The sequence below is a fragment of the Netta rufina genome, assembly GCF_964035555.1.
Source record: "Netta rufina genome assembly, chromosome: 6".
NCBI lineage: Eukaryota > Metazoa > Chordata > Aves > Anseriformes > Anatidae > Netta > Netta rufina.
In genome coordinates, this window is record NC_140129.1 from 21,634,330 (window position 1) to 21,649,591 (window position 15,262).

The window sequence follows — 15,262 nt, forward strand, 5'->3', positions numbered from 1 at the left end:
GCACTTTAAAATATTACTTTTATCCTGTTATGGCAAGGTTTATAGAATTTAAGAGACAAGCCCAGAATTAACAGAAATTCACAGTCTTATGGTATAATCTTCCAAATAATAGTTAGAAAGTATAAGTAGGTTAGTATAGCATTAACTAATGTTAAGTTTCCAAAATATCTGTATCATAGAATCTTATAGAATCTAACTTTATAGGATGATGCTTGATGCTTATACAATTCTACTTGAGTTCCAGGTGATTCCACTACATTTAGACAGAAGTTTTTCAAACCTCTGATGGGATATCTGTAGCTAGAATTTTTGTAACTTTTTGTTATTATTATTTTACAGTCCATGCAATGCTACTCCAAAAAATAAAATCAAAAGGTCAAAATTGTTTAGGTATTAGCTAGTGTATCTTGAATGAATATTGTCCAAAACTAGTAAGGAGAGGTTTTGTAATGCGAGGTACTATTTGGTTGTCTAAAATTAGTGGATGTTGGTCTTCAGAACAATGTGTGATTTTTGACAGTATCCTATAAAAATACTAACTTCTTATATGTATTTATTTACTATATAGCTGTATTCTCTCATCTTTTAGGTATTGAACCTGTTTCTGGCCTTGCTGCTGAGCTCATTTAGTTCAGACAATCTTGCTGCTACTGATGATGATAATGAAATGAACAACCTCCAGATTGCTGTGGCAAGAATTCAGAAGGGAATAGATTATATTAAAAAAAAGATACAGGAGTTCATCCAAAAAGCCTTTGTTAGAAAACAGAAGGCTTTGGAAGAAATCAAAGCACTTGAAGAGATAAACAACAAGAAGGACAGCTGCCTTTCCAATCACACTGCTGTTGAAATAAGCAAAGATCTGAATTATCTTAAGGATGGAAATGGAACCACCAGTGGTGTAGGCACAGGCAGCAGTGTGGAAAAATATGCAATTGATGAAAATGATTACATGTCATTCATAAACAACCCAGGCCTCACTGTGACAGTACCAATTGCTGTTGGAGAATCGGACTTTGAAAATTTAAATACAGAAGAATTTAGCAGTGAATCTGATATGGAAGAAAGCAAACAGGTAGGAGATTTTGTCTCTTAACTGTTACATTTCAGTCATTTACATGTCTGTCAATTTCATACATAGAGTTGTTTAAAATGTTGTCTTATCCTTCTGAATGTATTTTATACTTTATTATTTCAAGTAAATATAATTCAAGGAAATAAATCTGCTATGTGAAAGTGCACTAGGGGTCCTAGACTTTATATTTTTAATACTTCGGTTTTTAGTATTTGGAAGACTAATAATTTTAAGTGTGGTTATTTCTATCACAGTTTATGAAGTTTTAGAACTAGCACACATTTCATAAATATCCTATCTGTGTTACCTCTAACATGATCAGAATTTGTGGGAGAAGAGTACTGTAGAAGACTAATGAACAATAAAAGTATATAGCTTTACATATCTAATCAAATACAAATGGAGAAAGAAGAAATATTGTTTCTGTAGTTAGGGTGGTTCTAAAAATGAACCTTGATGCATGGTAAATCAATGATGTATTTTGAATTATCTAAAAAGTTTTGTGAGTAATATACATACAGATTTTGGATTCAGAGACAATGTCTGGTTGAATTGGAGTAATCCAGACACAGATCAATATCACGATAAAACAGTATCTAAAGTTATCCTGCAGAGCAGACTAATCTTGTAGTATATATGCATGTGGAAACCATTTACTTGAATGTCTTAGGTGATTGTTATTGGGCAAAGAGACAGAAGTTGATAAAATACAGAAGCCAGGTGGCTTGTACACCAGAAGTGAACATAGATAATAAAAGTATTCATGGAAATGTTTGTATATGGGAGTAATAATAAATGCAGTAGCAGGAAAAAAATAATTGAAAAATTATTTTACATTTCTCAGTGCCATCAGAAATGTCAGAACTGTGAGGTTTAAGGAATCAGAAACCTTGGATAAATAGATGCTGTGATTTTGTCTGGTAGCTCATTAATACAAAAGTGTATGTTTACCATAAAGCAAGCTCTTCTGAAAAGAAACATTGCATCAATGACTGTACCAATAGCTGCATAGCTGTTATATTTTCAAATAATGCTGTATTCCACAGCACTGCCAAACTGTATCACGTGACATTAATAGATAGCCATGACCCAGTCAGTTATAATATGCTTTTTGCTAAAGAACATAAGATAAAGAATGTGTATATTTGCAACTGTAAAGACGGTTACTCTGCATAAGAAATATGAGATTAAAAGCAATATATTCTATTGAGTTGCTCAGTTAAATGACAAATATTTTCAATACTGATGGATAACATTGATCCATGACAATTTAAGAATATAAGAGAACTGGCTAGTATAAATGATATATTTTAAGAGATCAACTAGAATCAAAAAACAAGCTTTCAGAGTGACTCTGGGTCTGTTTTTCATGTAAGCTTATCTAGTGAAAGTTAGTTGTCTTTTCCAATGAACCTTTAGCAATGTCTTCTAAGTCTTTTAATATATTCTGATGTTATTTCTTTAAAATATACCTTCAATCTAAATTTTCTGCTTTCCTTGTGGTTAGTTTTGAGATGGGTGTTGTGTGCCTTCCTAATAACTCTACCTTATGAAGATATATGCCTAAAAATTTCCTGAATATGTAATTTTTTAAGAATTCTGTAATATGCATTAAGAAAGTTTGTAAGAAGGCTTACAAACTGTGCAGATGCTGAATGTGTGGTTGCATGACACGTTAGCCTCAGCACAGAACTGAGAGGTTAAGAAGATGCCATCCTCATCTGGTTCCTGACTCCCTGGCATCCTTTGCCACTTTCTCTGCTACAGTGTTTGTAGGTCTGTACTATAAATCATATCACTGGAGTGATATAAATTAAATAACATAATACCATAGGTATTTTTTCTTTGTTTCTTCTTTAAGATAGATTGAATGGTTCAGCTTACAGTGCATTTTATCACCATGCATTTTATCAGAATAGCTAAGGAAAAAATAAAATGCAACGCAAAGGCAGAAACTCCTCTGCTTTCAAAGTGAACCATGTAAGTAAGCAAACTCTAAGAAAATGGCATAAGAGCCCTTGTGCTGAAGAGTTCTGAATTACATACCAATTTTAAGGTGGCTTTCACAAGTCAATTGCTCTGTTTATTCTCATCATTACTTGGCTCAGGCATCATCCTGTTTTTTGTGTGTGTTTTGTTGTTTGTTTGTTTGTTTGCCTTTGTTTTGTTTGTTTGTTTGTTTGCCTTTGTTTTGTTTTTCCTAAGACCATTCTTAAGTTTCAGTACTATATTAAGTCAAAAGGAATTTTGCCTTTTTTATGTTTTTTTTTTTTTTTTTTTTTTTTAATGAACTTTAAATGTATCGGTATGCCTTCAGGAACAGAAAGCAAATTAAACAAATGTATAAACAATTTGAAAGTGAAAATTACAATTGATTGTGGAAAATCAGTCAGTAAATGATGGAGGTTATATGTATTAAGAAATTGCAGAGAAGTTTTCAAAGGGGATAGGATAAGTATAGGATTTCTGTAGAGCCTTAAGATTTCCATATAGTATCATAATCACTACCATTGCAAACCTGGGGAGTAGTGTTTCCCTCAAATTCTGCTCATGGACAACTGTTTAGTGTTTGACATATATTCATACAATGCAAGTGTGCATATTGTCAATGGTAGCTAACCAACGGTGCCCTGAAAATTACGAATTCTGTAGTCATTTCCATTTTTGTTCTGGGTTCTTTATTCCCCTCTTTCTGGATGATTTTTAGAAAAAAAATGAAGTGCTTTTATTTTATTCTCAGTATAAAAATGCACCTGCTTTGGTAATATATGAACAGGTGTTCTGATGTGTGACAGGGATTTATCAGGATTCTTAATCTCCTCCTATCAAGTCAATAGCACTATTGTACCTCCTGCTGCCTTCTGATTTCCTTCTGAGGAAGGTGAAGAATATATTGGTGCAGTGTTTAAGTTACCTCTCTAGAAAAGTACACCACCATTTGCTTTATTTTACTTCTTGAGGGATATCACTGAGACAACATTCTTGCTACTAGGCCAGGTCTGCAAAAGAAGGGGTAAGAGATGAGGCAGACCTTTCCCCACCTTAACTTTTTGTGCCACTTAGCACTTAAAAGGTCCTCAGGAGATATCCCTTTTAATAACTTTTTTTTTTTCCAATTTATTTATTTATTTTTTAACATCAGAGTTACAGGAAGTTTGATCTGCACAAGAACTGTAAAATGAACCATTTTTTTTTTCTGCTGGTGTCTTTTTGACTAACACTGATGTTAAGAGCTGAATGATTATTTTAAGTATGTCCAGCTAAGGTCATGATAGAAGCAGGGGGAGGAATGTGCCCCTGAGAAATATGCCAAGAGCAGGTAATTGCTATAGAAATTATGATTGCAGGTGAGTGAGAAACAAATACTATTTTTTTTTAATTTATATTTTCAGATATATTATGGAACAAAATAACTCTAGCCACAGTTTCTTTAGTGGATGATTTTTTTTTTTTTCTGTTCATAAAAATACCTTCTAATTAATTTGCCAGTTAATAAACAAGCAACTTTCCAAATCTGCCAGTATATATTTTGCAACCTGGTTTTAAGTTCCAAACATATATACAAAATCCTTCTAACAGATATCACTAGAAATTTAGGGAAGTCTGTGTTTGGATGAAATGTAACAATAACATTTGTTAAGTTGAAAAAATGAATGTAAGATTTCAAGATAACTTGACTACACGGTCTTCTTCATAAGGATAGCCTGGCCAGAGACCACACCCACACACTTCTACAATTTCTGATTCCCATATTACAGTAGCATTTTATTCAGCATTTGAAGAAAAAGTTCTACTTAGGTCTCAGATAGTACAGTCTCATTTGCACCTTAGTTATTGTGTCTTCAACATGTGTGTGAGACATGATGTGTTATAGAACTGAGGACTGTATGACAAGTGTCAGGATGAAGGATCAGGATAAGCAATAGAGTGCAGAAAGCAAGAAGCAGATTGTGTCTTTAAGATTTTTATTTATTAATTTATTTATTTTTTAATACTGAACCTAATGCTGTACTGAAGAGTTTCTTCAAATCTACTTTGGCTTCCAAATTACATTTGATTTCTCCCAAGACACATCTTAACCTACAGATCTTCTAGCTCATATGTCTGCAGCTTCAGAAAGGCTTTTTCCTTGCATATTTTGTGACGAATTTACATTGTATACTTGAAGTTACTCAAGCAGCTGTCTAACATGGTGAAAGCACAAGTTCTTTTATGGTCTCACCACATGACATGTTAGTGAGAAACATGTAGTCGTAAGTGAATATTATACTTACATCATTTAAGGTAATGAAAAATGTCTTTCTTTTTTATATATACTACACTTGGTTATTTATTTTGTATCTACATGTTTGTTCTGCTAAGAGACTTCCATTAAGCATTTTCTTACTGTATATAGATCCTAAAACACCCTAAAATCAGAGCAAGTATGCTAAGATTCCATGCAAAAATGACCCATGAAATGTAAGTGGATAATGGGAAAGTACATATGCATAACTTGAGCTTTGGATGAGGAAGAGAATTTATCTTAAAGACATTAAAACTTCCTAATTGCTTTAGAATAACAGTTGCCTGAAAGTTCACTTGAAATAAGAGAGCATTTAACTGGTACTTTGAAGGAGGATTTTGTCAGTATCTCCTACCAGAAAACAGAGGTGCAACAGCCAATAAGATAACCATCAAAAATAATACATTACTGCTCTAAAAATAAGATATTCAAGAAAATTAACTTAAAAGATAGTAAGAAAATTAAAACCTATCAAAGGGGATTATTTGATACTTTTTTTTTTTTAGTTAGCTTGTGGATGACATTATTATTACAAAATCAGTGTTAATCAATGACATGGAGTATGATAATCAGATCAAACATTAGACTCCTAACTATTGTGTTTTTGTACCACTTAATAACTAACTATTGTGTTTTTGTACCACTTAATAACCATACATTACATTTGAATCACAACTTGATGAATGAATTTCTGTATTTCAACACACAAAAGTAATTTCAAAGATGTTCTTCAGCTATGGAAAGCTGTTTTCACAACAGCTTTCTTTAAGAAATGCAAATACCTGCAGGCCTCTACCACGGCAGAATTCCAAAAGCCTTTGTATCTATGTTATATGTACAGTAAGTACAAACTCAGAATAGAGAAGTAAGGCTCCTCAATTAACTTTTGAAATCACAACAGGTGGTTTTAATAAAATAAAAAATATCCTTCACCAGCTAATCCACTGAGCCTTCTAAGCAAGGGATAAATTCAATTTTCTGATTGGCTTCATTGCCGCTTATGTAAAAAGGTGAAGTATAAAGACAGAAGCAGAGTTATTTTCTTCCCAAAAGTTAAACATTGCCATGGAGATTCAATGAATTTCTTAGCAAAAACACACCTAGTAGTGATTTGATCAATTGATTGTAAGATTTTTTTCCACATTTCCTTTAAAGTATATAACTATCTAAATTCCCGCTTTATACAACTGACTAGTTCAGGGACTATATCTTCCAAAGTGACAGGTTCTTTATGTTATGGACTAGCTTTTTACTTCTATTGCCATCTGTAAGTTACACCACTATTATTAAAACATGAAGCAGGAATGGGAAGACATACATTTTCAAAGTATTTTGTTTACTGTATGTACATTTTTTGCAAATAAAAGACATAATGACATAGTCAGTTAAATGAGGACTTGAACACTAAACCAAAAAAAAAAAAATTTTTTAAATTTTCATTAAGATGCATTAAGCACTCTTTAAATATAGAATAATTTCCAAATCTGCTAACCATGTCTTTATGAAATTAATCATTTTATTTCCATTTATGAATCATAGTTTCAGAGTGCAGATGATTAGCTCTAGTTCCTGCATTTCTTATTTCTCTAAAATAAACTAACAAGCTCTGTAGAAAGGTTTGTTGAACATTTCAGGTGGTATGCATATCCCTTTTTGCCAACTGATCGTAAAATATTTAATAATTATGTTTTAATTGTATTAAAGCTGTGCTTGAATTAGAGATTCCAAAAAGAAGAAAACTAGAAATCCTGTGCTTTGAACTTCACTACCTACCATTCTTACTTCTCACAGGGGTAAAACCAAGCTGGAGCAATCAAGAATGCAGCTCTGGTGCTTTTTAACCAGGTAGAGCAACGTGTCACCACTTTCACACAGGTTACCTAAAAAAGTTATACATATATATGTATATATATATATAATCACTTTTTAATGGATTTTGACTGGCCTGCATGCTATTCAGCTATGTTCCTTCCCTATCCATTGCAAGATGGTAGAAACATGCACAGCTGCTCTCTGCTGAGTCATGGGACTCACACCACAGCATGGTCAGGCGGGATTGGCAACCCCAACATACATTTTTTAACTCCGCTAATGATTTTTCTGGATAGTCTAATAAAGTCTTTAGCAATAACTGCATGTTCTACAGGTTATGAAGTATGGATCATAAAAGTACTGGAATGTTATACTCTAAAGAGGCCAAAGGAAAAAGGGAGCATGCATAGTTTTTAAAAAATAAAAACAACCCTTTTTGATTCAGCCCTTATAAATGTATATATTTAATGAAATGTGTTAGGTGATTTATGTAATGATTACTGCCACACTTCAGCTCTTTAATAAATAAAATTTATACTATTGCAATATAGCTATCTGTGTAAAAATTGCATTGTTATATTCTTAAATCTGCAATGCACTGTAATGCAAATCCTTAAGATGCTACAAACTACATTCTGTATTGATTTGGGCAGTGCATATCTTGAGTTTTATAAACTATAAGCAAAGCAAACAGTTTCATAACTGCTGAAATTATACTTAATAACCTCTCTAAAAATTCTCTCTGAACAGATCATTTAACAAATACTCTTTTCTTAAACTTTAAAATTCTTCATAAAAAGTTGTATTTGTGTTTCTTAATAGCCAAGTCTGTGACAGAGTTGGCAGACTTCACTCAGTGTAAATTAGAGTAACAATGAAGTAGTCAGCATGGTTTTTATAAAATTGCATGTATATTTACCCTATCTTTTTAATTTTTATTATAGGTGTAAATAATCCCCATTGCAGCATAATTGGCAGAGCTTTCAGGAATAGGGACAGTAGTATTACACAGGAGCTAAAGTTACATGAAACTACAAAAGACAAACTATACTGGTAAAATGGTATTACAATTTTGTTGGGATTGAGATTTCAGCCCTACACCTTCTCTACTGAGACTCAGGCAGAGTCTCACTGGCTTCAAAAGGATAGCCAAATAGCTCCATTTGTACCACTGTATAGTCCAGTGATGCCAAAAGAAATTCATATTGCTGTATATTCTAAAAAGTCTCAGATTTAACTTATTATTTTTTAAACCCAAGATATGCTTCAAACGTCAAATAGAGCTCTAGGAAAAAAGGGGTTTTAAGCCATTTTCTTAATATAATGTAAAAGTTAAATATCATAAGATTTGAGATCTAAACTCAGTTTAGAATCACTTGGGAATCACCAACCCCCTTAATTTATATTTTGTCACTCGATTACAGTGCAGCTTTAAAGATTCAAAAGATAAAACCACATGGCTGAATTACTAAAGGCAATTTGTAATGGCTGAATCCCTTTATTTATTTTATTGTCACTTGAATCATGAAGCAGTTTGTAAAGCTTAAAGTTTTTGTTGCCTGCTCTTGCTCTTATTGAAAGCTATAATAAAATCACATGAGAGCAAGACTGGGTCTTAAGCGAATGCATTTTCTCGTAAATGGGCACATTAACATGCTGTTGGTCAAAGCTTGTTTTAATGATCTAAGCTGTTGAAAAGAGATGCACTGCTCTGAAAGGATGGAATGGAGGCTGATTATACGTATGTTAGACAAGTATTTGGGTTGGTGATGAAGCATTTTTTAATGTTATATTCTATACATTAATATTTATAATACTATTTTCTGAAAAATATAATACCATTAAAGTGGTCATTTTTTTGACTTTATTTCTGTGTGTGATTCCACAGTATTGCTCAGGCTTCTGCATTAGTCAAGCATGTTGTTTTGCTGATTCAGGCCTTGAGAATGCTGCATCATAAGCAATTGCTTTCAAGTGTATCCTTGTAAAGGAAAATGTCGTATCATTGAAGATGCAAATAAGTATTTACAGGGCATGGCATATTCTACAAACTGATAATCCCATATTTGGGGTGAAAAGAAGATTTTGTAATCCTCCATGTCTTTTGAGTTTCCTAAGTTTTATTAATTTTATTGCTAGAAAAAAAAAAAAAAGAACATTAAAGTCACCTTATTTAAAATGCAATGCTTCTTTCCTAATTTAGGCTCTTGGAGCAAAGAAGAGGAGTTTTAGTAATGTTTTTTATTATTCAATTGTTTGAGATTATTTGAAACATAATGAAGATAATGCTTTATTTGAAAAATAATGAAGAAAATATAGTAGTTTTTGTTTTTACTGGTTATAAATTGCAATTCTATCACTTGTTTTTTAGCAACTGTTTTTTTTAGCTGACAGGACTATCTGAAACAGAGTTTCAGAAGAAGCCATTAAAAAACTGGCTGCCTTTTAACAGGAAGATTAATAATTGGTGTTTACTATGAACTTTTCTACTTTTATGAACTTTTGCTACTACTAAGTCAGTCATTAATTTAATGATGATATATCAGGCCATAAATTAATTTTAATTTTCCTAACTTAGATGTGGCAGATTATTGTTCTCACAATATATGTTTTTTATTTAACAAAGAAACTGCCTATAATTTCAGCAACAATTTTTAGACTTTTCTTTTTTAGTATTACCATGATATATAAAAAGAGAATTAATCTAAAAATCTCATTTCCTGTTTCAAAGATAGTCTTGTATGTGGATAATAAGGTGGTATATTAATAATGCTTAATACAGTGTACATTAATGTATATTTTGGTCTGTAGAAGTAATACAGAAAGCAAAGTTTTAAATATTCTCAGTATACAAGGTACAAAACATTTTGCTTCAGAGTTACTGATCTGCATGAGCAGCAGTAAAATTATTCAGCTAGAAATGATACAGCTGTAAATATTTCAGATGCATAAATTTTGGAAATTGTAGCAGAAAATGAAGTATGAAAAGGGAAACAAGACACTTTCATGTTTACTAAGCAAAAATTAACCACTAGAAATATTAAAATCTCAGTGTATTTACCCAAATCTTTTCACATTTGTCAGCATGATTTTCCATGTACAGATAATGTTATTTAGAATGGGAAAGAATGGTTTTCCAACTAATGTCAGTGTGCTTCTCAAATATTTCTATTATTCAGCAAGTCCTTTATTTTTGGTCACAATCCAGCTATAGTCACAATCCAGCTCTGATTGATCTCATATTGACTACATTTGCATGTGGACATAAAGTGCAGCTTCTTGAAAATTAAAACTGAAGTTACCAATCACCCAGCATAAATTTCTTTTAATTGTCATTCATCTCATGTAAGCTCAACATGAGAGAGGAATTGCTTACCAAACTATATAAAGAGATATGTGCCATTTGCTTCATTTTTTGGCAGAAAAATCCCTGAGCTCCCAATGTATTCTCCTGAAAGGACTTGGTTTTAACTAAAGAATTAAATAACTAGTTTTAATTTGCAGCAGTGTCTCTGAAGGAGAGTATACATAGTAATGTCTTTTAAAAAAGATATCGTCTATTATTTGCAGCAAAATCATTCAAAAGATCTGAACAAATATTATTTTACTTTTATTTTTTACATTATAAAATATCACTACCTTGAAAGCTAAACATGAAAAGTACTTGGTATCCTCAAAAACTCTGTATACAAAAATCCAGTAGAGGTCAAAGATCTGCTTACAGTTCAGATCTGCTTAGCTGAAACCACAAATGAGTCAGTGATTAGCCTTTCTGCTACATCAGTGTATATTCTACTTTAGTGTTTAAGTTAGACATGCATCCCCCACTGGATCCCCCTCTAAATTACTGCTCCATGGTATAAAACAAAAGTATTTCAGTATTTCAGTATTTCAGTATTTGTTTTTTCATGTTGCTTTCTGATTACAAGCCTTGTTTCACAATAAAAGAAAATGTATTTGGGATGAAAAAATTTAAGATTCAAACAATATTGCAACTGAAAACAAGGTACAAACTCTATGTCCAGTTTTTGTGCTAGATGCTGTGTGCATCTTTAGTAGGTTTGTCCTTTCAAAATATACTTTCTTAGAAGAAAATTATAGGCAGTCTTGCATGACTGATAAATAGTTTGACTTGATCCAAATTTCACTGTACTTGGTATAAACAGTTACTTCATTTGAGCTGGTTTATATCACTCTCCAACTCTTGGAGTTTTCACATCTAGGATTGTTTTGGAGTGAGGATTATAGTATTTGACTATATACAAAGTAGTACATAGACAGAAAAATTCAGGATGGAAGGAACCTCACGAGGTGTCTCAGTATTCACAGGAGATTGGAATGCAAATAAGAGATTTCAGAGCTGGTAATCTGTGCTTTCTGAAAAAAAAAAAAAAAAGTAGTGCAGAAATTTACTATTAAATGCCATTACATTTACAGCTCTTTCATCTAGATATGGTGTATGTTTGTGAAAACATCATCTGCAGTGGACATGCCATGTATGTGGAACTTTCCATTTGTTCATTTGCCTGAGAAAACTGAGGCACATTTGCAGTGTAATCTAGTAAAGGAAATAAAATAACTTGAGAGTGTGGTATATGCAAGGTCTCCAGTTGTATTATCCAGTTGTATTACCACTGAGCTTTCAATTTAAAAGTCTTATGCATCAATCAGGTTAGTAGCTAAATCACTTCTGATTGTTCCCTATGAGAAGATAAGCTGGGAAACAGAACTATTCAATGTTCACCTCCTTACTATACATATTTATCACCATAAACTTAATGTTTTTCAAAACTAATTGACTGGCAGGATTTGATTCAGTATAATTTTTACAGAATATGTATCTAATGAGAAAAAATTGTTTTGTGGAACTTTACTTGCAGAAACTAAATGCATCCAGTTCATCTGAAGGCAGCACAGTTGATATTGCCCCTCCCGGAGAGGGTGAGCAAGCAGAAATTGAACCTGAAGAAGCTCTTGAACCAGAAGCCTGTTTTACAGAAGGTTGTAGAATAACTGTTGACTTAAGAGATGTATTAGCAAAACTGCATAATTATCAGGCATACTTAAGTTCTTGATACATTCAAATCTGTTGTATCTTCATAATTTCTATGATCAAAAGGAAATACTCTAAGCCTAGAGTGCTGGAAATCAGATGACAAAACAAGGTTTTCCTAGGCTTTGATTACCTTAGTCTGCCTGGCCACTGCTTACATCTTGTAATTAAGGAACTTCATTAACTTTTCTGTTCATTAAATTTTCATTTTTAAAATGCATTTCTATTACTTGAAAGAGCCCTTAAATTTTGGAACAACTTATTTCCATGAGAAACAAACAGAACAGATACCACCAGTCAAAAACATCAATATATTTTGGATAGAGTTTATACATAATTATGTCTAGTATGTCTTGTTTCATTGCAAATTCCTTATTATTTAACCTCAGATAATCAACATCCTATAAAGGAGAATTTCAGTATTACATGTATAAATTATTATAAAACTCATTGTCACTATTAATAATGTTGATACCATAGTAATTATTGACTTTGAAATAATTTGCATTTAGATCCTAATATTTCTTAATCTCATTCAGGTTGTGTGCAGAAGTTTCCATGTTGCCAAGTAAGTATAGAGGATGGCAAAGGAAAAATCTGGTGGAATCTTAGAAAAACCTGCTACAGCATAGTTGAGCACAATTGGTTTGAGACTTTCATTGTCTTCATGATTCTCCTCAGCAGCGGAGCACTGGTAAGTAGAAATGCTTCAGATGCTGAAATACTTAGATATTTCCTGAGGAGCAACAGCAAAATTTAAATTTGCATCAGAAAGGCCTGTTTTGGTTGGAGTTGTATAAAACTATCCGTGTTCCACGATTTCATTATTTATTTACTTAAAATTGACCCAAATTATGTAAGTTTTATATGCATTTAAGTGATACTTTTGGTTTACCCCTGTAAACCTGCTGCAATTTTATTTAAGCCAACAACTTCAACAGTTTGCCAGTTTTCAACATGTTTGTCAAGAAATTTGAGTACAAAGGACCCTTGTTAACTGTGAATATAAAGCTAGATGTATGCTTTCTAATCCTTAATTCCTTTGGGGCTCAACCACTTTTTGGATTATGCTTACAAAAGACCATAGAAAAAAATGAAGCATTTCAGTATAATTGAAAAAGATTGAAGCAAAACTCTGTTGCTGTTTTGGAGGCAGAAGATAGGGAAGAGTGTGACAGCAAATCAAACCAAACAACTATTTTCCAAAAAGATTTACATTGCCTACCTTTCCAACTTTACTTAAGATGAACGTTTGCTACACTATCAAAATACATAGTATAAATTCTAGCAAACAAATTACTCTTTAATTTGACTTTTAAACAAAAATGTTACTGATGGAGGATAGAAATGCAAACTCTTGAACTGTTTTCAAAATGGAATATACATCTCTGGATCAGATTTTGTATAACAGAGGTGTTTTTTTGTATGTGAAAGTTTTGTAATGCCACAGTGAAAAACAAACAAAACAAAACAAAAACAGAAGCAAACAAACAAACAACAAAAAAACCCACCACCTGCTTTGAGTTTATTTCCTACTTAGTAGTAAAATAGAATATATTTAATCAATATGCCTTACTGGAGGCTGAATACACAAAGTTGCTTCACTTTGTAACATGGCTAAAGATGAGAAATAGGTAAAATATGAGGATGCAGAAGAACAAGGGGAAAGATTAGCTCTGACATACTTATTTTTTCATTTATATTCTGTGAAGTATTAGTAATATATATATTTTTTTCACAGGCTTTTGAAGATATATATATTGAACAGCGTAAAACTATCAAGACCATGCTGGAATATGCTGACAAAGTTTTCACATATATTTTCATTTTGGAAATGCTTTTAAAATGGGTAGCATATGGTTTTCAAATATATTTTACTAATGCCTGGTGCTGGCTGGACTTCCTGATTGTTGATGTAAGTACATAGTCCTTAATACTTTAAAACTCTGTATTGTAAAGTTTATGTTGTAAACCTCATTACTACTAAGTAATCTTCTTACAAACATGCAAAAATAATTCCCATTGTATAGTTACAGTGCATGAGTAATAGCCTGCAGTTATCTGCATGTGTTGTTTAAAGTACATTTATGAACCAGAAGGAAAAGGGTGGCTGGCCATCAGCTTGTTAATTCTTCATGGTTAATAATTTCATACTCTTGGTGTATCAAACTTGAGATTTTATGGAAAAACAAAGAACCAAAAACTATTTTTGGAACTTCCATGCTATTTTTAATGTCAGTCTTGTCATACTCCTTAGCAAATGAAACACTACTTTGTGTAAGTTCCTTCTACAAGCATTGCAACTGCAGTGATGCATTTAGACCAGATTTTACCTGAGTTCTCAGAACTATATCCACTCAAACTATCTGGTTATCATTTTTAGTAAAATAAAAGACAGTTCCTATTTGGTCAAATTAAATTACTTTTAATTGGCTAACAATCTGCAATAGTTAAATCAACTGTGATTTGGCAGGGCTTATGACAGAAGACAATACAAGGTTTTTTGGCTGCCTTCCCAGTTCTGATGTACTTCTGTGCAAAAGCCTTGCTTATGTTGTCAGAATGGATCAAAGTTGGTTTTACTCCCAGAATATTTTGGTCTCTTGCCTTCACACTTTATCTGACCCAGTTCACTGGCTATACATATCCTCAGTGTGGAACTGAGAGATGTAATCTTAGGGCAACTGTCCATTTCTGGACATGTACGTGGTCTATGCCCAAATGTGCTTTCTGCCCAAGCTACCATATTTCTTGAGAAGTTTGAATAAAATATCATTCCACAGTTATTATTTGTGGATACATAATTGAAATGTGTCAGATTTGTGATTTTCAGAGGATTAAAAAAAAAAAAAAAAAAAAAAGCTAACAAGCTATATTGACCCATAACTCAAAATGGAAGAACTCTTTTTTATGTTTATAAACCTGCTCATGTTAGTTTTGTTATACTGTTAATCTCTAGCTCTGTCCTAAAAATATACACTAGTATTAAGCAGTATAAAGGGTTTTCTAAAGAGGGTCTTAACGTAGAATACAGATG

The 15,262-nt window shown here is 32.4% G+C and overlaps 1 protein-coding gene across 1 annotated transcript in view; it reads left to right on the forward strand.

Annotated features, from left to right (window-relative positions):
• The window catches only part of LOC311211021 (sodium channel protein type 2 subunit alpha-like), a gene marked incomplete at both ends in the record, with an annotated part of 53,511 nt that overhangs the window by 24,484 nt on the left and 13,765 nt on the right, over positions 1 to 15,262 (forward strand). Inside the window, 4 exons of the mRNA XM_084289484.1 lie at positions 590 to 1,075; positions 12,053 to 12,173; positions 12,765 to 12,919; positions 13,967 to 14,140. Coding sequence (XP_084145610.1) covers positions 590 to 1,075; positions 12,053 to 12,173; positions 12,765 to 12,919; positions 13,967 to 14,140 — 936 coding nt within the window. The remainder of the gene's footprint in view (positions 1 to 589; positions 1,076 to 12,052; positions 12,174 to 12,764; positions 12,920 to 13,966; positions 14,141 to 15,262) is intronic.